Raw genomic sequence first — 25,210 nt, forward strand, 5'->3', positions numbered from 1 at the left:
CCCCCCCCGTTTTGCTATGGTTAATTACTCTATATTTCTAGTAAAGGTAGTATAGGTCAACACATCGTTCCATTTCTAGCAGATCAGAAGTGAGCCTGTGTGGTTTCCACGCCTTGCCTGTACAGTGTAGCTTCTTGTTTTTCGTTATGTACAGTGTTGGTCTTTTCACGCTGGATACCTCTCATGTGTTTACACGTAACCAAATAATGTTGTCCAAGTTCAATACTTCAACACAATAAAAAAGATGTCATGCTTTCCTGGTGCACCGTATCAACACGAAAAAGACGTCATGTTTTTCTGGTGCATCGTATCAACACGAAAAAAGATGAAATGTTTTCGTGGTTCACTAAATATCAACACGAAAAAAGATGTCATTTTTTACTAGTTCGGTATGTCAACTGGATAAAAAGACGTCATGTTGCCTCAATTCAATATGCAAACACGTAAAAAATAGTCCATGTTGTCCAAGGTACTCACCGTCCGTATTGGTTAATATAAATGCGCGAAGAAAAGAAATCATATCAAACCTTTTCGATTTCGGTGCGTCTAATTACCCAATACTACCCAATACCACCTAATACTACCCAATACCACCCAATACTACCCCATACGACCCAGTTATGAACCAAATACTTCTTTATTACTATGAAATATCACCTTTGTAGACTTTATTTACTTCCATCTGTCATATTTTATCGGGAAATATGCGATTTGGTGCCGAAAACATCACCGAATTGCCGTGACTATGACCCAATACTACCCAATACTACCCCATACGACCCAATTATGAGCCAAATACTTCTTTATTACTGTGAAATATCACCTTTGTAGACGTTATTTACTTCCATCTGTCATATTTTATCGGGGAATATGCGATTTGGTGCCGAAAACATCACCGAATTGCCGTGACTATGACCCAATACCACCCAATACTACCCCATACGACCCAGTTATGAACCAAATACTTCTTTATTACTGTGAAATATCACATTTCTTGAAGTTATTTACTTCTATACGTCACATCCTATCTGCGATTTGGTGCAGAAAACATCACCGAAATGCCGTGACTAGGGGTTCGACGATTTACAGGAACGGGCAGAAATCATGTTTTAAGGCAGTAAATGTAAAAGAAACCTTTTAACTATTATAGTATTTAATATGTAAGGACAAAATCCAGGAGTTTGTTAGGTAGGGGCTGTCCCAATCACCTGCTCTCTGGATTGGCACATGTGATAGTGTGTTTTAATTTATTAATGTATTATGCATAATAGCTGTTCTTAACAAAATTATGATATTATAAATTATGTAACTATATGTGTTTATACTGTGTAACTATATACTTGTACGATGTAATTGTGATATATGACACTATAATAAATAAAATTGACTTGGCTTGACTTAACTATATATATATATATATATATATTGGATATGCAATGACGACGAAAACGGAGATAAATTTTGAATAGAATTGGCAAATAGAGGATTTCCCCCAAAATTACTTGTAGTCAACTAAATTAGAACAAATGTTTAAATAATTTTATTATGCAATGAACGTTATAAACGTATTGACGTACATGAACATTCTACGGATTTTTTTTTATTTATAACAACTATCGATATAATATGTATAAATATAGATTTGTTCCAATATATACTAAAGATACATGGTCGTGAAAAGTAAATCTACTCTTACTAAATACTCGTCAAATTTATTTAAACAAATTTAAGTCTTTAAAAACATCAAGTTATATGAATGCATAACCACGGACTTTATCTAATTCCGTGTACAATATCTAATTTTAAACATAAACTTAGTCCCGTGCAATTGAATAGATTCTTGATATATGAAATCCATTTAAAATCAGCGAAATCATTTTTATGTAAATTCAGCATAAGCTTGTACATTATACTAGACAATTTATTTTCACCTGTAATTAGTTTATACCAAAACATTATCATTCTAGATTTAATTTCAATATCCAGCGAGTACCTACCCGTTTCACCATATACCATTATATTTGCTGTGGAGCTACGTATGTTTAAAATTCTTTAACAAAACTGTACACGTAATTTCTCAATCATATTGGTATTTTCAAACCCCAAAATTACTTTTTGAAACGTATATAGATATTAAAGCATGAAGGATAAATATATTTTCAGTTGTAGAGTAGCCTTTCCTTAAACCAGCTTGAACATTGGAACAAGAAGTCTATTGTCTACTATTACGGAATTAGATAATCAGTTTTGACCACATCGGCCTTTGAAAAAAAATGAAACTTAAAGCGTTTCACCGTGTTTCTTTCTTCTTTACATATACAATTAATATACAGTATCGTTTTTCTATAACAGATAAGGCCTAACAATCCAACATATGGACTTCAATATTTATTTACGTAAAACACGTATTTCAATTAACTTATATTTACATATAGAATAATATTTAATTTTCAGATTGATGTCCCTTTTTTGAGTTGGAAAATTGCGTATTTTCTTTTTTTTAAGATCGTAGACGTGATGGGATTGTAATCTACACATTAACACCAATTAATTCACTCAAAATATATTCATGCTATTTATTAAGAGTTGAGTATAAGTTATGAAGTTATTAAAATTTAGTTATCATAATGTCATTTCCAATGTTTCAGGTGTTATGACATCGCAATAACAATGTCATATATATAAATGAGAAAATAACTCAGATACATATTTATTATATATGTAATATATAATTCTCTGAACAACCCTTTTTTATAGAATAAAACAGAGACATAAATTGGAACCTCGGCCTGGCAATTTATATATATATATATATATATATATTCCGATCCTGCCCCGTTCCTGTAATTGCAATTCTTTTATCAAATATACCTTATACCAGATAAGGATAATTAAATATATACAATAAATATATATAAATAAGTCCGATCCTGCCCCGTTTCTGTCCGTTCCTGTAAATCGTCGACCGTTCTTGCCCGATCCATATCAATACAATACTTTTTTTTAAATTCTTTGCAATCCTTTTATCAAATGACGTATCTTGTACCCGATAAAAAAGATATAATAATATAAATATAAATATAATTTAGTCCGATTCTGCCCCGAATGGCGATCATGTAATTGCAATCATTTTATCAAATATATCTTATACCCGATAATGATACTTTAATGTATCTAATCAGAGACGTATAAAGCCATAACTGTGTTATATACGTCTCTGATCTAATATATATATTCATTAATGTATAGGCCTATATAAAAATTAATAGATTTCTGCCCGTTCCTGTAAATCGTCGAACCCCTAGTCACGGCATTTCGGTGATGTTTTCTGCACCAAATCGCATATTTCCAGATAGAATGTGACATATAGAAGTAAATAACTGTGACATTTCACAGTAATAAAGAAGTATTTGGTTCATAACTTGGTCGTATGGGGTAGTATTGGGTGGTATTGGGTAGTATTGGGTGGTATGGGCACGGACTTAGATCTAATCTAATTCCGTGGTATGGGGTAGTATTGGGTCATAGTCACGGCAATTCGGTGATGTTTTCGGCACCAAATCGCATATTTCCCGATAAAATATGACAGATGGAAGTAAATAACGTCTACAAAGGTGATATTTCACAGTAATAAAGAAGTATTTGGTTCATAACTGGATCGTATGGGGTAGTATTGGGTAGTATTGGGTGGTATTGGGTAGTATTGGGTAGTATTGGGTAATTAGACGCTCCCTTCGATTTTGCAAAACTACTAATCTATAATTTCCTAATGTCGTTCATCAAAGATAGTATACCTAATCACCGAGTCCAAACAATGAGAGTTTTAGAAATATTTACCAAAAAGTAACTATTAATGTCTTTTTGTCCGTTGATTACAGCACCGATGTCACATGCAATTTCGTCGAACTATCGGCGTCAGAAGTGGAACGTTCAGTGCCAACCAAGGCTGAAATTAATAAAAAATTTGGGGTCAGGGTAAACATAAATATATCAGAATAACAAGATTAGATGACGTCAGGGTAAATATAGACATACCAAAATAGCAGGCTTAATTGACATCAGGGTAAAAATAGACATACCAGAATAACAGGCTTAATTGACATCAGGGTAAAAATAGACATATCAGAATAACAAGCTTAAATGACGTCAGGGTAAAAGTAGACACATCAGAATAGCAAGCTTAAGAGACGTCAGGGTAAAAATAAACATCCGAATAGCAAGCTTAAGTGACATCAGGGTAAAAGTAGACACATCAGAATAGCAAGCTTAAATGACGTCAGGGTAAAAGTAGACACATCAGAATAGCAAGCTTAAGAGACGTCAGGGTAAAAATAAACATCCGAATAGCAAGCTTAAGTTACATTAGTGTAAAAGTAGACACATCAGAATTGCAAGATTAAGTGACGTCAGGGTAAAAGCAGACACATCAGAATAGCAAGCTTAAGTGACGTCAGGGTAAAAATATTCAAATCCGAATAGCAAGATTAAGTGACGTCAGAGTAAAAGCACCCATATCAGAATAGCAAGCTTAAGTTACATTAGGGTAAAAGTAGACATATCAGAATAGCAAGCTAAAGTTACACCAGGGTTAAAATAGATATATCAGAATAATAAGCTTAAGTGACGTCAGGGTAAAAATAGTCACATCAGAATAGCAAGCTTAAGTTACGTCAGGGTAAAAATAAACATCAGAATAGCAATCTTAAATTACATCAGGGCCAAAATAGACACATCAGAATAGCAAGCTTAGTTACGTCAGGGTAAAAATAAACATCAGAATAGCAATCTTAAATTACATCAGGGCCAAAATAGACACATCAGAATAGCAAGCTTAAGTGACGTGAGGGTAAAAATAGACACATCAAAATAGCAAGCTTAAGTTACATCAGGGTTAAAATATATATAGCAGAATAATAAGCTTAAGTGACGTCAGGGTAAAAATAAACATATCATAATAGCAAGCTTAAGTGACGTCAAGATAAAAGCAGACACATCAGAATAGCAAGCTTAAGTGACGTCAGGGTTAAAATAGAAACATCAGAATAGCAGGCTTAAGTGACGTCATGGTAAAAGACATATCAGAGTAATAAGCAAACAATGTTACTGTCATCAATATCTGATATCACAAACTCCCCTTTTTATCCTGCATGACTGGATTTGATTAATATTTTTTGAAGAGCACATACCTTGTGTATTTTTTTTAAACCCAACAAAGATGAAATAAAAAACAAAAATCGAAAAACAGTGTCTGAATATAAAAACCAACGGCATCAGACCAGGGTTTGAACCCTGAACCTCTACTTAGCATACTTCTAACCGACAACGCTACCTGGTCAACGATAGCTCCCTAGCCCTGACGCGCTACAAATAAAATAAAATAATTCAATCAAAGGAGGGGTGCCAATTAGGAAATTCTGATGGCTATCACTGATAAGTTTATATTTTGCAAATACATACCTTGGGATTATGCCTGCATTAAATAAAGGTTAGCTTGGAAACTTTTTCGAGATGTGAGGTGGTGAGGAAAAGAACCAAAATCTAAAATAGCTTCTTTTTTATAAAACCGCATGTTTTTCTTTATTCTTTTGACATAATTAATCACTTCTGACTTTTACTTATATACATTAAAATCATTGTTTGTGGTCACCTTGCTCGGTTGTTGTTGATTCGTCATGATCGTGTCGGATACAATGTGTCCTCGATCTGCAGAAATAACACAGTGCAGCAACACACGCGCCGACTACCAGTGCTGACACTGGTACACCAATGATCCACCCGGTCCTAAACAAAAAATCTCACCTGTTTACTATAACATCTCCAGCTCACATGCAGGCATACACACAAAGTGAGATATTAGCCAGATGGCATAGGACCAGTAGTTAGCGCCTGATAAGGCAGCTCCTGCGAATTCCTCAAAATTGTATATGCTTATAGTATTAATTGTACATATATGTACTGTAAAGCGCTTTAGAGTGGCTTATGTTAGCTAGATAGGGCGTATTAAAAATCTTGATATATGTAGAGATATAATTCAGATTTACTGATAAAAAAATTGTATCTGCACATAAATAATAAAATGTCAGAATTTGTTTATTGTTTTGCCTCCTTTTTTTCTACGAACCTATTTATAGATTATGTTTTCGTTCTTCTAATAAATAGCAGCTCCTGTAGATTTTTCATTTAAATTCTTAAATATTCCTCGAAATTAAAAACAGAAATCCATCGCAAAATTGGATTTTAGAAATTCCTATAATTATTAATATTATCAATTTCCTGTTAGTTTTTTTTATATAAACGTACCTATCCGATTCCACTTTATTGCAGCATGTCTGTGATTCAGGGCTCCCACAACACCCGTACTCGCAGGAACCGTAGTATCCATACAAAAATAGGGCATCATCATAAAAGTAGCAATGCTCCATAGCAACTGAAATGATTCAGAGTCGTAAACCTATTCTTGAAAGAGCACGCTATTTAATCGCACATACGACATTGTTTTATACATGTTATATCGTTTTTTTATTCAGCAATTAGTCGTGTTACATTTTCAAACAAAATTGCAACAATAACAATATCACACTGTATTCGTTCTACTATCCTTGTAACTGTTCACGTCTGCATTTTAGGCTCATTGCAAAGACGTCATGTCAACACCACCCTTTATTTATTCATTTATGTGCACATTGCGATGGTTTTCTGCTTGCTTAATGTATACAAGTGATAGTAAGCCTTTGTTTTTGTTTCACAATTATAACTAATACTATTATCCATATGTTGTAAAGCGATTTAGAGTTATTTTACAAATTATATAGGGCGCTATAAATGTTGTGTATTAATATTATTATTATTATCATAAATGTATTCGTGTTGACATACCTCAAATAAAGTAAACAAAATATACATAGATGACATAAATAAAAGACGTTTTTTGACTTCCTGCCATTAAATTATCCCTAAAACTTTATGTCCTATTATGTTAAGCATGATATATTTTCCAGTTCTTCACCGAGCATGTGCCATTACTTGGGTTTGATCAATATTTAAGTTCCTGGTGTCGACATCGAGGCGGAGACACTTACTCTCACAGGAAACCAGGTTTCATTTACTTTGTACTTTGTTTTATATATTGACCAAGTTACGGAGGATTATTTTGAATTCAAGTTTTGATTACACTGAAGTATTATTTTTCTTCATAACCTAGATTTGTCACTACAAGTGTACCTTACAATTAATGTTATGGTTCCTCTTGGCAATCAACCATATATAAATCAATTGTATTTCCTTTTATTTGAATCGGTACAGACACATGCTCATAATAACAACACAAACAGTAGTTTAGTGTAAACGTATAGACGAAAATGATTGGTGGAACGATATGTAACGAAATTGTATCAAGTAACAAGGTATGAATTGTCAACAGTCTATCAACAACAACTGACAAGGTATGAATTGTCAACCGTCTATCAACAACAACTGACAACGTATGGAAGGTCAACAGTCTATCAACAACAACTGACAAGGGATGAATTGTCAACCGTCTATCAACAACAACTGACAACGCATGGAAGGTCAACAGTCTATCAACAACAAGTGACGACGTAGAGAAGGTCAACAGTCCAACAACAACACTGACGACGTATGGAATGTCAACAGCCCATCAACAACAACTGACGCCGTATGAAATGTCAACAGTCCAACAACAACACTGACGATGTATGAATTGTCAACAGTCCAACACCAACACTGACGACGTAGAGAAGGTCAACAGTCCAACAACAACACTGACGATGTATGAATTGTTAACAGTCCAACAACAACACTGACGATGTATGAATTGTTAACAGTCCAACAACAACACTGACGACGTAGGGAAGGTCAACAGTCCAACAACAACACTGACGATGTATGAATTGTTAACAGTCCAACAACAACACTGACGATGTATGAATTGTCAACAGTCCAACACCAGTCCATCAACAACAACTGACGACGTAGGGAATGTCAACAGTCTATCAACAACAACTGATGACGTAGAGAAGGTCAACAGTCTATCATCAACAACTGACCACGTAGGCAATGTCAACAGTCTATCATCAACAACTGACCACGTAGGCAATGTCAACAGTCTATCAACAACAACTGATGACGTAGAGAAGGTCAACAATCTACCAACAACAACTGACGACGTAGGGAAGGTCAACAGTCTATCAACAACAACTGACGACGTAGAGAAGGTCAACAGTATACAACGACAACTAACGACGTATGGATTGTCAACAGTCCATCAACAACAACTGACGACGAAGGGAATGTCAACAGTCCAGCAGCAACAACTGAACAACTGACGACGTAGGGAATGTCAAAAGGCTATCATCAACAACTGACGACGTAGGAAAGGTCAACAGTCTATCAACAACAAGTGACGACGAAGGGAATGTCGACAGTCCAACAACAACGCTGACGACGTATGCAATGTCAACAGCCCATCAAAAACAACTGACGCCGTATGAAATGTCAACAGTCCAACAACAACACCGACGACGTATGGAATGTCAACAGTCCAACAACAACAACAACTGACGACGTAGGGAATGTCAACAGTCCAGCAGCAACAACTGAACAACTGACGACGTAGGGAATGTCAACAGGCTATCATCAACAACTGACGACGTAGGGAATGTCAACAGTCTATCATCAACAACTGACGACGTAGGGAAGGTCAACAGTCTATCATCAACAACTGAACAACTGACGACGTAGGGAAGGTCAACAGTCTAACATCAACAACTGAACAACTGACGACGTAGGGGAGGTCAACAGTCCAACAACAACACTGACGACGTAGAGAAACGTAGGGAAGGTCAACAGTCCAACAACAACACTGACGATGTATGAATTGTTAACAGTCCAACAACAACCCTGACGACGTAGGGAAGGTCAACAGTCCAACAACAACACTGACGATGTATGAATTGTTAACAGTCCAACAACAACACTGACGACGTAGGGAAGGTCAACAGTCTATCAACAACACTGACGACGTATGGAAGGTCAACAATCTATCAACAACACTGACGACGTAGAGAAGGTCAACAGTCTATCAACATCACTGACCACATACGGAAGGTCAACAGTCTATCAACAACACTGACGACGTAGGGAAGTTCAACAGTCCAACAACAACACTGACGACGTAGGGAAGGTCAACAGTCCAACAACAACAACTGACGACGTAGAGAAGGTCAACAGTCCAACAACAACACTGACAACGTAGAGAAGGTCAACAGTCCAACAACAACACTGACGACGTAGGGAAGGTCAACAGTCTATTGTCAACAGTATATCAACAACAACTGACGACGTATGTAGAATGTCAACAGTCTATCATCAACAACTGACGATGTGTGGAAGGTCAACAGTCTATCAACAACAACTGACGATGTGTGGAAGGTCAACAGTCTATCAACAACAACTGACGACGTAGGCAATGTCAAAACAGTCCAACAACAACACTGACGATGTAGAGAAGGTCAACAGTCCAACAACAACAACTGACGACCTAGAGCAGGTCAACAGTCCAACAACAACACTGACAACGTAGAGAAGGTCAACAGTCCAACAACACTGACGATGTATGAATTGTCAACAGCCCAACAACAACACTGACGACGTAGAGAAGGTCAACAGACCAACAACACTGACGATGTATGAATTGTCAACAGCCCAACAACAACACTGACGACGTAGGGAAGGGCAACAGTCCAACAACAACACTGACGACGTAGGGAGGGTCAACCGTTTATCAACAACAACTGACAACATAGGGAGGGTCAACCGTCTATCAACAACTGACGACGTAGGCAATGTCAACAGTATAGTCAACAGTCTATCAACAAAAAATGACGACGAATGGAATGTCAACAGTCCTTCAACAACAACTGACAATATAGGGAGGGTTAACTGTATATCAACAAAAAATGACGACGAATGGAATGTCAACAGTCTTTCAACAACAACTGACAATATAGGGAGGGTTAACTGTATATCAACAACAACTGACGACGTATGGAATGTCAACAGTCCATCAACAACAACTGACGACGTAGGGAAGGTAAAGAGCCTATCAACAACAACTGACGACGTAGGGAAGGTAAAGAGCCTATCAACAACAACTGACGACGTAGGGAAGTTCAATAGTCTATCAACAACAACTGACGACGTAGAGGAGGGCAACAGTATACAACGACAACTAACGACGTATGGATTGTCAAAAGTCTATCAACAGCAACTGACGACGTATGGATTGTCAACAGTCTATCAACAACAACTGATGACTGTCAACAGTCCAACACCAACACTGACGACGTAGGGAAGGTCAACAGTCTATCAACAACAACTGACGATGTGTGGCCGGTCAACAGTCTATCATCAGGGAAGGTCAATAGTCTATCAACAACAACTGACGACGTAGGCAATGTCAAAACAGTCCAACAACAACACTGACGATGTATGAATTGTCAACAGCCCAACAACAACACTGACGACGTAGGGAAGGACAACAGTCCAACAACAACACTGACGACGTAGGGAAGGACAAAAGTCCAACAACAACACTGACGACGTAGGGAAGGACAAAAGTCCAACAACAACACTGACGACGTAGGGAAGGGCAACAGTCCAACAACAACACTGACGACGTATGGAATGTCAACAGTCCATCAACAACAACTGACGCCGTAGGGAAGGTAAAGAGTCTATCAACAACAACTGACGACGTAGGGAAGGTCAATAGTCTATCAACAACAACTGACGACGTAGAGGAGGTCAACAGTATACAACGACAACTAACGACGTATGGATTGTCAAAAGTCTATCAACAGCAACTGACGACGTATGGATTGTCAACAGTCCATCAACAACAACTGACGACGTAAGGAAGGTCAACAGTCTATCAACAACACTGACGACGTAGGGAAGGTCAACAGTCTATCAACAACAAGTGACGACGAAGGGAATGTCAACAGTCCAACAACAACACTGACGACGTATGGAATGTCAACAGTCCAACAACAACAACAACTGACGACGTACGGAAGGTCAACAGTCCAGCAGCAACAACTGAACAACTGACGACGTAGGGAAGGTCAACAGTCCAACAACAACAACTGACGACGTAGAGAAGGTCAACAGTCCAACAACAACACTGACGACGTAGGGAAGGTCAACAGTCCAACAACACTGACGATGTATGAATTGTTAACAGTCCAACAACAACACTGACGACGTAAAGAAGGGCAACAGTCCAACAACAACACTGACGACGTAGGGAAGGAGAACAGTCCAACAACAACACTGACGACGTAAAGAAGGGCAACAGTCCAACAACAACACTGACGACGTAGGGAGGGACAACCGTCTATCAACAACAACTGACAACGTATGGAAGGTCAACAGACTATCAACAAAAAATGACGACGAATGGAATGTCAACAGTCTTTCAACAACAACTGACATTATAGGGAGGGTTAACTGTATATCAACAACAACTGACGACGTAGGCAATGTCAACTGTCTATCAACAACAACTGACGACATAGGGAGGGACAACAGTCTATCAACAACAACTGATGACGTAGAGAAGGTCAACAGTCTATCAACAAAAAATGACGACGAATGGAATGTCAACAGTCTTTCAACAACAACTGACATTATAGGGAGGGTTAACTGTATATCAACAACAACTGACGACGTATGGAATGTCAACAGTCTATCATCAACAACTGACCACGTATGGATTGTCAACAGTCCATCAACAACAACTGACGACGTATGGAAGGTAAACAGTCTATCAACAACAACTGACAACATAGGGAGGGTCAACCGTCTATCAACAACAACTGACAACATATGGAAGGTAAACAGTCTATCAACAACAACTGACAACATATGGAAGGTCAACAGTCTATCAACAACAACTGACAACATAGGGAGGGTCAACCGTCTATCAACAACTGACGACGTAGGCAATGTCAACAGTATACAACAACTGACGACGTATGGATTGTCAACAGTCTATCAACAACAACTGATGACGTAGAGAAGGTCAACAGTCTATCATCAACAACTGACGACGTAGGCAATGTCAACAGTCTATCATCAACAACTGACGACGTTGGGAAGGTCAACAGTCTATTAACAACAACTGACCACGCAGGGAATGTCAACAGTCTATCACCAACAACTGACGACGTAGGTAATGTAAACAGTCTATAATCAACAACTGACGACGTATGGATTGTCAACAGACCAACAACAACAACTGACGACGTAGGGAAGGTCAACAGTCTATCAACAACAACTGACGACATAGGCAATGTCAACAGTCCAACAACAACAACTGATGACGTAGAGAAGGTCAACAATCTACCAACAACAACTGACGACGTAGGGAATGTTAACAGTCTATCAACAACAACTGACGATGAATTGAAGGTCAACAGTCTTTCAACAACAATTGACAACATAAGGAGGGTCAACCGTCTAACAACAACAACTGACAATGTATGGAATGTCAACAGTCTATCAACAACAACTGACGACGTAGGCAATGTCAACAGTCTATCATCAACAACTGACGACGTATGGATTGTCAACAGTCTATCAACAACAACTGACGATGTGTGGCCGGTCAACAGTCTATCATCAACAACTGACCACGTAGGCAATGTCAACAGTCTATCAACAACAACTGACGACGTATGGAATGTCAACAGTCTATCAACAACAACAACTGATGACCTAGAGAAGGTCAACAATCTATCAACAATAATTGACGACGTAGGGAATGTCAACAGTCTATCGACAACAACTGACGACGTATGGAATGTCAACAGTCTATCAACAACAACAACTGACGACGTATGGATTGACAACAGTCTATCAACAACAACAACTGACGACGTAGCCAATGTCGACAGTTTATCATCAACAACTGACGACGTAGGCAATTGTCAACAGTCTATAAACAACAACTGACGGCGTAGGAAATGTCAACAGTTTATCAACAACAACTGACGACGCAAGGAATGTCAACAGTCTATCAACAACAACTGACGACGTAGGCAATGTCAACAGTCTATCAACAACAATTGACGACGTATGGATTGTCAACAGTCTATCAACAACAACTGATGACGTATTGATTGTCAACAGTCTTTCAACAACAACTGACGACGTAGGCAATGTCAACAGTCTATCATCAACAACTAACGACGTAGGCTATGTCAACAGTCTATCAACAACAACAACTGATGACGTAGAGAAGGTCAACAGTCTATCAACAACAACAACTGACGACGTAGGATCATACATATGATCGTTGTATATTACTACACATCATTAATTCCAACAATATATCAAACTTAACTATGCAGCAATGTTTTTTATTATTTCTTAAATAACAATATCCGACTTGCATTTTTATCAGTAATAACTTTACAAACTGACAACATATGGAAGGTAAACAGTCTATCAACAACAACTGATGACGTTCGTTGAGCAAGATACTTTATTCGGCTTTTTCCAGTCTACTAAGATGTAAATGAGTACGTGGTTGGGCAATGCTCAACATATGGAAGGTAAACAGTCCATAAACAACAATTGACAACATAGGGAGGGTCAACCGTCTATCAACAACAACCACTGACGACGTAGGATCATACATACTGACGATGTATGAATGGTCAACAGTCCAACAACAACAACAACAACAACAACTGATGACGTATTGATTGTCAACAGTCTCTGAAAGAATATGTTAAATATGTTTTACAAGACGGAATCATAATAGTTGGGGTATCAGTAACAAGAATAACGACTTCACATGGACCTTTTTAGGAGGCACGCTAGTCCAGTGGTAGGACGCCGGGCTCGTGACCGAAGGGTTGCGGGTTCGAGTCACGGCTCGGCACTGTGTTGAATCGGTGGGCAAGATACTTTATTCGGCTTGTTCAAGTCTACTAAGCTGTAAATGAGTACGTGGTTGGGCAATGCTAGCTGTTAACGCCGAAATGGCAGCACCGGCTGTATGATCCCCAGGGAGTTGAGAAAAATATTGGCTGGTTGCAAAGGTCCTAAAACCACGAATAATAATTTGGGAACCGCTTTGAGACGATCTACGAACTAGGTTGTGATAAAGCGGTATTATTATTATTATTATTACCAAATAAAAATTCACAAGAACGAATAATCTAAATCATCATAACAATGACAACTTCTCAGCAGCAGTTTTGGGTTACCTTTTAGCTTGGGTGACCTTTGAATATTTGCTGTTTCAGTTAGAATATGTAATTAGAATGTTTAAAATCCTGCCGTTCTAAAGCAGTTTGTTTGTTGGATTTATATTATACAATGTGAATAAGCAATTCTAATTTTATTAAACTGTTTTAAGCTATACACACTTCATTCTTTTCTTGAAAGAGGGCGACGATTTCATTTACAGTAGTAAACTTTCGACCTTACAACGATGCCAATAGTTTTCCTACCGAGGGCCGTGGTATACTTCATAAAATCAGAACATAACGCGTTTCTCGGTAACCTCCTACATGTATATATATATATTAGCGAGAAACTTCTCAGCGTTTTAATTTCAATTTAACAGGAACACAGGAAGGCGTTCTTATATTTTAAAGTGTGATGTATAAATATTTGACATTTTGACATTAAATGTTATTGCTGGTAAGTGCAGCTTGGTTAAGTTTTACATGACGTCATTGTCTTATTTCTACTATATGTATCAATAGATTTAAGTCTACTAGGGTATTTTGAAAGGTAAAGGTGTTAAGACAATACAGTCCAGATTAAAATCGATAGGCCTTAAATTAACATTCCTTTTAAAATCGGCGCAATTTCTTAACACGATATCTCAAACATATAACAATATATTTGTAATAAAGTATGCTTTGTAGTAGGTAGGTCAAATGGCTCCCGTCTGCCTGTCCACACATAACATAAGATTTTACAAATAAAGTAATAATAATAATAATTCAAGATTCTTATATACCGCTTTATCACAACCTAGTTCGTAGGTCGTCTCAAACCGGTTCACAAATTATTATCTGTGGTTACAACTCCCTGGGGAGCATACAGCCGGAGCTGCCATTTCGGCTCTCACAGCTAGCATGATATAATACCTGCCCAACCACGTACTCATTTACAGCTTAGTAGACTGGAACAAGCGGAGTAGAGTATCTTGCTCAAAGATACAACACAGTGCCGTGCCGTGACTCGAACCCACAACCCTTCGGTCACGAGCCCGGCGTCCTACCACTAGACTACCGTGCCTCCTAAAACGACTTAGATACTTGCCTATTTCCAAGGATAGTGTCGCCAACAGCATGAACAGTAGTGTTGTGTACACCATGGTATACAGGTCTCCAGAAACCAACTGTTCATCAACTATTTGTGGTTTTGTGGTAGGTATGTAAACACAATATTAACGCAATAGTGTTTTGTACACCATGGTATACAGGTATCCAGAAACCAACTGTCAATCAACTATTTGTGGTGTTGAGGTAGGTATGTAAACACAATATCAACGCAATGTTGTTGTACCCTGAACAATACGAGACACTATTAGGTGTGCATTAGCATATTACGTAAGCCCAGACGGGGTATTCCCCGAACACCAACTCTGCTTAAAATCACATGTTTACATAGGTGGCCAGTTGTGATGATAGTGAGTTATAGTATATTGCAGAAATGGTGTACAGGTAAATTGCACAGGTAAATCAACTTCTGATAAGTAATCAGATAATCAATAACTACTTTTATTTGCAAAATAATGATAATATTTAGAACAGTTTTCAGAATCAGTCATATATTTATTATGATATATTAGTTAAACTTTTAACGTATGGAAGGTAAACAGTCTATCAACAACAATTGACAACATAGGGAGGGTCAACCGTCTATCAACAACAACTGACAACGTATGGAAGGTCAACAGTCTATCAACAAAAACTGACGACGAATGGAATGTCAACAGTCTATCAACAACAACTGACAACATAGGGAGGGTCAACCGTATATCAACAACTGACGACGTAGGCAATGTCAACAGTATACAACAACAACTGACGACGTATGGATTGTCAACAGTCTATCAACAACAACTGATGACGTAGAGAAGGTCAACAGTCTATCATCAACAACTGACGACGTAGGCAATGTCAACTGTCTATCAACAACAACTGACGACGTTGGGAAGGTCAACAGTCTATTAACAACAACTGACCACGCAGAGAATGTCAACAGTCTATCACCAACAACTGACCACGCAGGGAATGTCAACAGTCTATCATCAATAACTGACGACGTAGGAAAAGTCAACAGTTTATCAACAACAACTGATGACGGAGAGAAGGTCAACAGTCCAACAACAACAACTGAGGACGTAGGGAATGTCAAGAGTCCATCAGCAACAACAACTGATGACGGAGAGAAGGTCAACAATCTAACAACAACAACTGATGACGGAGAGAAGGTCAACAGTCCAACAACAACACTGACGATGTATGAATTGTCAACAGTCCATCAACAACAACTGATGACGGAGAGAAGGTCAACAATCTAACAACAACAACTGACGCCGTAGGGAATGTCAAGAGTCCATCAGCAACAACAACTGATGACGGAGAGAAGGTCAACAATCTAACAACAACAACTGACGCCGTAGGGAATGTCAAGAGTCCATCAGCAACAACAACTGACGCCGTAGGGAATGTCAAGAGTCCATCAGCAACAACAACTGATGACCTAGAGAAGGTCAACAATCTATTAACAACAACTGACCACGCAGAGAATGGCAACAGTCTATCACCAACAACTGACCACGCAGAGAATGGCAACAGTCTATCACCAAGAACTGACCACGCAGAGAAAGTCAACAGTCTATCATCAATAACTGACGACGTAGGAAATATCAACAGTCTATCAAAAACAACTGACGACGTATGGATTGACAACAGTCTATCAACAACAACAACAACTGACGACGTAGCCAATGTCGACAGTCTGCCATCAACAACTGAGGACGTAGGCAATGTCAACAGTCTATCAACAACAACTGACGACGTAGGAAATGTCAACAGTTTATCAACAACAACTGACGACATAAGCAATGTCAACAGTCCATCAACAGCAATTGACGACGTATGGATTGTCAACAGTCTATCAACAACAACTGACGACGTATGGATTGACAACAGTCTATCAACAACAACAACTGACGACGTAGCCAATGTCGACAGTCTACCATCAACAACTGACGACGTATGGAATGTCAACAGTCTATCATCAACAACTGACGACGTTGGGAAGGTCAACAGTCTATCACCAACAACTGACCACGCAGGGAATGTCAACAGTCTATCGACAACAACTGACGACGTAGGAAATGGCAACAGTGGATCAACAACAACTGACGACATAGGTAATGTTAACAGTCCAACAACAACAACTGGCGACGTAGCCAATGTCGACACTCTACCATCAACAACTGTTGACATTCCATACGTAGCCAATGTCGACACTCTACCATCAACAACTGGCGACGTAGGGAAGGTCAACAGTCTATCACCAACAACTTACCACGCAGGGAATGTCACCAGTCTATAATCAACAACGGACGACGTAGCCAATGTCGACACTCTACCATCAACAACTGGCGACGTAGGGAAGGTCAACAGTCTATCATCAACAACTGACCACGGAGGCAATGTCAACAGTCCAACAACAACAACTGATGACCTAGAGAAGGTCAACAATCTATCAACAACAACTGATGACGTAGAGAATGTCAACAGTCTACCATCAACAATTGACGACGTATGGATTGAGAACAGTCTATCAACAACAATTAACGACGTATGGATTGTCAACAACAACAACTGATGACCTAGAGAAGGTCAACAATCTATCAACAACAACTGATGACCTAGAGAAGGTCAACAATCTATCAACAACAACTGCCGACGTATGGATTGACAACAGTCTTTCAACAACAACAAATGACGACGTATGGATTGACAACAGTCTATCAACAACAACTGACGACGTATGGATTGTCAACAGTCTTTCAACAACAACTGACGACGTAGACAATGTCAACAGTCTATCAACAACAACTGACGACGTAGGATTATACATATGATCGTTGTATAGTACTACACATCATTAATTCCAACAATATATCAAACTTAACTATGCAGCAATGTTTTTTATTATTTCTTAAATAACAATATCCGACTTGCATTTTTATCAGTAATAACTTTACAAGATGGTTTGCGTTTGCCTCGGCCGCAATCTACCATTATTATGAAATATCATATTGCTTACATGTCCCATATTTTTTACTGCATGTCACCAAACGCTTTCAACCCTCTTACATTATCCTTGTCCACGTCACTGCCCGTAGCTACAGTTGTTAATGTTTATTATGATACATTTCATTTTCATATGTTTGCTTACACTTGTTTCTGTTTTCTATTCATTTCTGTTCGTTCATGTTTGAATTATATAGTATACATGTTACATATATGTGGGGGAAAACACGTAAGTGGATGAAGTTGAACAGAAAATTAAACAAGTTGCCTGAAAGAATATGTTAAATATGTTTTACAAGACGGAATCATAATAGTTGGGGTATCAGTAACAAGAATAACCACTTCACATGGACCTTTGTAGGAGGCACGCTAGTCCAGTGGTAGGACGCCGGGCTCGTGACCGAAGGGTTGCGGGTTCGAGTCACGGCTCGGCACTGTGTTGAATCGTTGAGCAAGATACTTTATTCGGCTTGTTCAAGTCTACTAAGCTGTAAATGAGAACGTGGTTGGGCAATGCTAGCTGTTAGCGCCGAAATGGCAGCACCGGCTGTATGATCCCCAGGGAGTTGAGAAAAATATTGGCTGGTTGCAAAGGTCCTAAAACCACGAATAATAATTTGGGAACCGCTTTGAGACGATCTACGAACTAGGTTGTGATAAAGCGGTATTATTATTATTATTACCAAATAAAAATTCACAAGAACGAATGATCTAAATCACCATAACAATGACAACTTCTCAGCAGCAGTTTTGGGTTACCTTTTAGCTTGGGTGACCTTTGAATATTTTCTGTTTCAATTAGAATATGTAATTAGAATGTTTAAAATCCTGCCGTTCTAAAGCAGTTTGTTTGTTGGATTTATATTATACAATGTGAATAAGCAATTCTTACTTTATTAAACTGGTTTAAGCTATACACACTTCATTCTTTTCTTGAAAGAGGGCGACGATTTCATTTACAGTAGTAAACTTTCGACCTTACAACGATGCCAATAGTTTTCCTACCGAGGGCCGTGGTATACTTCATAAAATCAGAACATAACGCGTTTCTCGGTAACCTCCTACATGTATATATATATATATTAGCGAGAAACTTCTCAGCGTTTTAATTTCCATTTAACAGGAACACAGGAAGGCGTTCTTATATTTTAAAGTGTGATGTATAAATATTTGACATTTTGACATTAAATGTTATTGCTGGTAAGTACAGCTTGGTTAAGTTTTACATGACGTCATTGTCTTATTTCTACTATATGTATCAATAGATTTAAGTCTACTAAGGGTATTTTGAAAGGTAAAGGTGTTAAGACAATACAGTCAGGATTAAAATCGATAGGCCTTAAATAAACATTCCTTTTAAAATCGGCGCAATTTCTTAACACGATATCTCAAACATATAACAATATATTTGTAATAAAGTATGTTTTGTAGTAGGTAGGTCAAATGGCTCCCGTCTGCCTGTCCACACATAACATAAGATTTTACAAATAAAGTAATAATAATAATAATAATTCAAGATTCTTATATACCGCTTTATCACAACCTAGTTCGTAGGTCGTCTCAAACCGGTTCACAAATTATTATCTGTGGTTACAACTCCCTGGGGAGCATACAGCCGGAGCTGCCATTTCGGCTCTCACAGCTAGCATGATATAATTCCTGCCCAAACACGTACTCATTTACAGCTTAGTAGACTGGAACAAGCGGAGTAAAGTATCTTGCTCAAAGATACAACACAGTGCCGGGCCGTGACTCGAACCCGCAACCCTTCGGTCACGAGCCCGGCGTCCTACCACTAGACTACCGTGCCTCCTAAAACGGCTTAGATACTTGCCTATTTCCAAGGATAGTGTCGCCAACAGCATGAACATTAGTGTTGTGTACACCATGGTATACAGGTATCCAGAAACCAACTGTTCATCAACTATTTGTGGTTTTGAGGTAGGTATGTAAACACAATATTAACGCAATAGTGTTTTGTACACCATGGTATACAGGTATCCAGAAACCAACTGTTCATCAACTATTTGTGGTTTTGAGGTAGGTATGTAAACACAATATCAACGCAATGTTGTTGTACCCTGAACAATACGCGACACTATTAGGTCTGCGTTAGCATATTACGTAAGCCCAGACGGGGTATTCCCCGAACACCAACTCTGCTTAAAATCACATGTTTACATAGGTGGCCAGTTGTGATGATAGTGAGTTATAGTATATCGCAGAAATGGTGTACAGGTAAATTGCAGAGGTAAATCAACTTCTGATAAGTAATCAGATAATCAATAACTGCTTATATTTGCAAAATAATAATAATATTTAGAACAGTTTTCAGAATCAGTCATATATTTATTATGATATATTAGTTAAACTTTTATTTCAGATTTGTGTGAATTTTCTTATAATTATTGTCAAATATTAGTTAAACTTGTACTTATTTTCATATTTCTATGAATTGTGTTTAACTTGTGTGACTTCAGTTTGATATTAGTATCTGTTATGTTTTAATACAAATACTTCCTCGGCTATCATACAGAATGTTTTTTAACCCAACTTTGTAGACATAAAAAGGGTCTGTAGACAAGGGGATCCTGTATCATCTTACTTATTTCTTTTGGTAGTTGAAATATTAGCTAGCATGGTAAAACACAATAAAAACTTTAGGGCATAAACATAAATAACAAAGAACACGGGCTCTGACAGTTCGCTGATGACACATCCGTTATTTTAAATGGCACACAAATCTTTATATGATATAAATATGCTAAAATATCAGGGTTAAAAGTAAATACTGAAAAAAATAAAATGGGGAACAACCAAATTTACCTTACTTGGGGATTGATTTCTCTGTCAATTTAGAAGGTTACTGTAAATTTCAACAAAATTATTAGTATTATAGATGGCAAGTTACATCAAAGGTCAAGAAGAATTTTAACACCTATAAGGAGAATAACTGTTCCTAAATCTCTTATTATTGCAAAAATTAATTACCTGTTTATATATCTCCCTACTCCAATTAAAGACATAATTCAATCATTGAACTTTTTTTTTTTGCATTTTTGTCTGGCAATCACCAATTGATAGAATAAAACGCTCAACAATTGTTCAAGACTATAGTGAGGGTGGACTCAAAATGATTGATTTAGAAAACTTTATATATGGACTTAAAACTAGCATTCAATGGGTCACTTTCAGGCTTCTTTCAAGAATACTTCCACTTAATCATTATTTGAAAATAAATGGAATCAAACAATGTGATTTATGTAATTTATGCCAAGAAAGCAAACAAACTATAGAACATCTTTTTTAACAGTGTCAAATAACAAATAACTTCTGGCAAGACATACGTAGATGGATATACTCAAAAACTGACCAAACAGTCGAAATAAAGGAAGATATTATACTTTTTGGCAAAACTTCTGGATTCCAAAAATCCATTCCAACTAAGATCATGATTCATGCAAAATTCTTCATCTACTTTAGCTCCAGATAGGTTTACTGTTTATATTTATGCTTAATAATGGCTATCTCTTAGTGCTGTATTAAATGTGTATTACTGTTATGTGTAGGAATAGAAACTGTATTTTATTATTGACATTAGTATCAATGTGGCTTAAATTAAGGAATTTTGTTTTTCATATAATGTAATGTTATTTTTCTTTTTCATATAATGTAAAAATTAATATTTAATGATTATTTTCCATTACTTAGTTCTGTGTTAAATGTGTATTACAGTTATATGTAGGAAATAAAAACTTTTTATCCATTTTATTATTGACTTTAGTATCATATCTACAAAATGAGTTGACATTCTTAGTTGAAACATGCTATAACTAAACTTCAAAGGATTTCCTATATAAACACCTTCCTTTCAATTCTCCAGAGTTGGTGTTCGGGAAATGAGCCCCCCAGACATTTAAAATACAGACGTCCGTATTAGATCCAGAAAGAAGTCAGATCAAAAGTTTTACAATTAAAGCATGCATGTGGACTGTGGAGAGGAGATTGTTGCAAAAAATTTCAAATTTGTAAATTTAATTGACAAAATATTAAATAAAAACATGAGGTATTTGAGTAGTATTTGAGTAAAAACATAATGTGTCCCCATTCGTTCTTTCTTACATGTTTCCACGGTGCAGTGACAACTTAAAATGTTATGCAGTCAATAAATCTGATCATTCAAGCAGAAGAAATGCCGGAAAACTATTGAACTGATCTAGATCACTGGAGAAGTGTTTTGTAAACTGCTTGTACAAAGGCAGCTGTTGACCGAAGAACGACGTAAATTTCGAACTTGTATCGTCCGTAACAGGTTTCCTCTGTAAAAATGTGTCGTCACATCTGACATCTGAAACGTGTGTTATCTATAACAAGTAAAGTCAGTAACATGTTTCTTCTGTAAATGGTATCGTCCGTAACATCTGTCGAGTGTAACATGTTTCCTCTGTAACATGTGTCGTCCGTAACATCTGTCGAGTGTAACATGCTTCCTCTGTACCATGTGTCGTCCGTAACATCTGTCGAGTGTAACATGTTTACTCTGAAACATGTATCGTCCGTAACAGCTGTCGAGTGTAACATGTTTCCTCTGTAACATATATCGTCCCTAACATCTGTCGAGTGTAACATGTTTCCTCTGTTTCCTCTGTAACATGTATCGTCCGAAACATCTGTCGAGTTTAACATATTACCTCTCTAACATGTGTCGTTGGTAACATCTGTCGAGTGTAATATGTTTCCTCTGTAACATGTGGCGTCGGTAACATCTGTCGAGTGTAACATGCTTCCTCTGTAACATGTATCGTCCGAAACATCTGTCGAGTGTAACATATTACCTCTCTAACATGTGTCGTCGGTAACATCTGTCGAGTGTAATATGTTTCCTCTGTAACATGTGTCGTCGGTAACATCTGTCGAGTGTAACATGTTTCCTCTGTAACATGTGTCGTCGGTAACATCTGTCGAGTGTAACATGTTTCCTCTGTAACATGTGTCGTCGGTAACATCTGTCGAGTGTAACATGTTTCCTCTGTAACATGTGTCGTCGGTAACATCTGTCGAGTGTAACATGTTTCCTCTGTAACATGTGTCGTCGGTAACATCTGTCGAGTGTAACATGTTTCCTCTGTAACATGTGTCGTCGGTAACATCTGTCGAGTGTAACATGTTTCCTCTGTAACATGTGTCGTCGGTAACATCTGTCGAGTGTAACATGTTTCCTCTGTAACATGTGTCGTCGGTAACATCTGTCGAGTGTAACATGTTTCCTCTGTAACATGTGTCGTCGGTAACATCTGTCGAGTGTAACATGTTTCCTCTGTAACATGTGTCGTCGGTAACATCTGTCGAGTGTAACATGTTTCCTCTGTAACATGTGTCGTCGGTAACATCTGTCGAGTGTAACATGTTTCCTCTGTAACATGTGTCGTCGGTAACATCTGTCGAGTGTAACATGTTTCCTCTGTAACATGTGTCGTCGGTAACATCTGTCGAGTGTAACATGTTTCCTCTGTAACATGTGTCGTCGGTAACATCTGTCGAGTGTAACATGTTTCCTCTGTAACATGTGTCGTCGGTAACATCTGTCGAGTGTAACATGTTTCCTCTGTAACATGTGTCGTCGGTAACATCTGTCGAGTGTAACATGTTTCCTCTGTAACATGTGTCGTCGGTAACATCTGTCGAGTGTAACATGTTTCCTCTGTAACATGTGTCGTCGGTAACATCTGTCGAGTGTAACATGTTTCCTCTGTAACATGTGTCGTCGGTAACATCTGTCGAGTGTAACATGTTTCCTCTGTAACATGTGTCGTCGGTAACATCTGTCGAGTGTAACATGTTTCCTCTGTAACATGTGTCGTCGGTAACATCTGTCGAGTGTAACATGTTTCCTCTGTAACATGTGTCGTCGGTAACATCTGTCGAGTGTAACATGTTTCCTCTGTAACATGTGTCGTCGGTAACATCTGTCGAGTGTAACATGTTTCCTCTGTAACATGTGTCGTCGGTAACATCTGTCGAGTGTAACATGTTTCCTCTGTAACATGTGTCGTCGGTAACATCTGTCGAGTGTAACATGTTTCCTCTGTAACATGTGTCGTCGGTAACATCTGTCGAGTGTAACATGTTTCCTCTGTAACATGTGTCGTCGGTAACATCTGTCGAGTGTAACATGTTTCCTCTGTAACATGTGTCGTCGGTAACATCTGTCGAGTGTAACATGTTTCCTCTGTAACATGTGTCGTCGGTAACATCTGTCGAGTGTAACATGTTTCCTCTGTAACATGTGTCGTCGGTAACATCTGTCGAGTGTAACATGTTTCCTCTGTAACATGTGTCGTCGGTAACATCTGTCGAGTGTAACATGTTTCCTCTGTAACATGTGTCGTCGGTAACATCTGTCGAGTGTAACATGTTTCCTCTGTAACATGTGTCGTCGGTAACATCTGTCGAGTGTAACATGTTTCCTCTGTAACATGTGTCGTCGGTAACATCTGTCGAGTGTAACATGTTTCCTCTGTAACATGTGTCGTCGGTAACATCTGTCGAGTGTAACATGTTTCCTCTGTAACATGTGTCGTCGGTAACATCTGTCGAGTGTAACATGTTTCCTCTGTAACATGTGTCGTCGGTAACATCTGTCGAGTGTAACATGTTTCCTCTGTAACATGTGTCGTCGGTAACATCTGTCGAGTGTAACATGTTTCCTCTGTAACATGTGTCGTCGGTAACATCTGTCGAGTGTAACATGTTTCCTCTGTAACATGTGTCGTCGGTAACATCTGTCGAGTGTAACATGTTTCCTCTGTAACATGTGTCGTCGGTAA

At 38.0% G+C, this 25,210-nt stretch overlaps 2 protein-coding genes across 2 annotated transcripts; one reads left to right on the plus strand and one right to left on the minus strand.

Annotated features, from left to right (window-relative positions):
* Positions 1-3,739: 3,739 nt before the first annotated feature.
* On the minus strand, positions 3,740-15,699 carry LOC110447488. Its single transcript, XM_021493223.1, has 4 exons — positions 15,367-15,699; positions 6,301-6,427; positions 5,648-5,781; positions 3,740-3,946 (listed from the first exon to the last, which is right to left on the minus strand). Exons 1-4 carry the CDS (start codon positions 15,419-15,421, stop codon positions 3,873-3,875), a joined length of 390 nt encoding a protein of 129 aa, XP_021348898.1. The 5' UTR covers positions 15,422-15,699; the 3' UTR covers positions 3,740-3,872.
* Positions 15,700-16,409: 710 nt separating this feature from the next.
* On the plus strand, positions 16,410-17,676 carry LOC110447474 (mucin-4-like). Its single transcript, XM_021493207.1, has 2 exons — positions 16,410-16,453; positions 16,590-17,676. Exons 1-2 carry the CDS (start codon positions 16,410-16,412, stop codon positions 17,674-17,676), a joined length of 1,131 nt encoding a protein of 376 aa, XP_021348882.1.
* The last annotated feature ends 7,534 nt before the right edge of the window (positions 17,677-25,210 follow it).

The sequence above is a fragment of the Mizuhopecten yessoensis genome, unplaced genomic scaffold, assembly GCF_002113885.1.
Source record: "Mizuhopecten yessoensis strain PY_sf001 unplaced genomic scaffold, ASM211388v2 scaffold3431, whole genome shotgun sequence".
NCBI classification, from domain to species: Eukaryota; Metazoa; Mollusca; class Bivalvia; order Pectinida; family Pectinidae; genus Mizuhopecten; species Mizuhopecten yessoensis.

What these genes read in the sequence shown, in the direction of transcription:
- LOC110447488 (XM_021493223.1), bottom strand. Translation starts at nt 15,421, where the DNA reads ATGGTGTACACAACACTACTGTTCATGCTGTTGGCGACACTATCCTTG. An exon ending in GACACTATCCTTGGAAATAG is followed by an intron (nt 6,428 to 15,366) that starts GCAAGTATCTAA and finishes GAATCATTTCAG; the next exon opens with TTGCTATGGAGCATTGCTAC. An exon ending in AATAAAGTGGAATCGGATAG is followed by an intron (nt 5,782 to 6,300) that starts GTACGTTTATAT and finishes TTTTTTGTTTAG; the next exon opens with GACCGGGTGGATCATTGGTG.
- LOC110447474 (XM_021493207.1), top strand. Translation starts at nt 16,410, where the DNA reads ATGACGGAGAGAAGGTCAACAGTCCAACAACAACAACTGAGGAC. An exon ending in CAACAACAACAACTGAGGAC is followed by an intron (nt 16,454 to 16,589) that starts GTAGGGAATGTC and finishes AATTGTCAACAG; the next exon opens with TCCATCAACAACAACTGATG.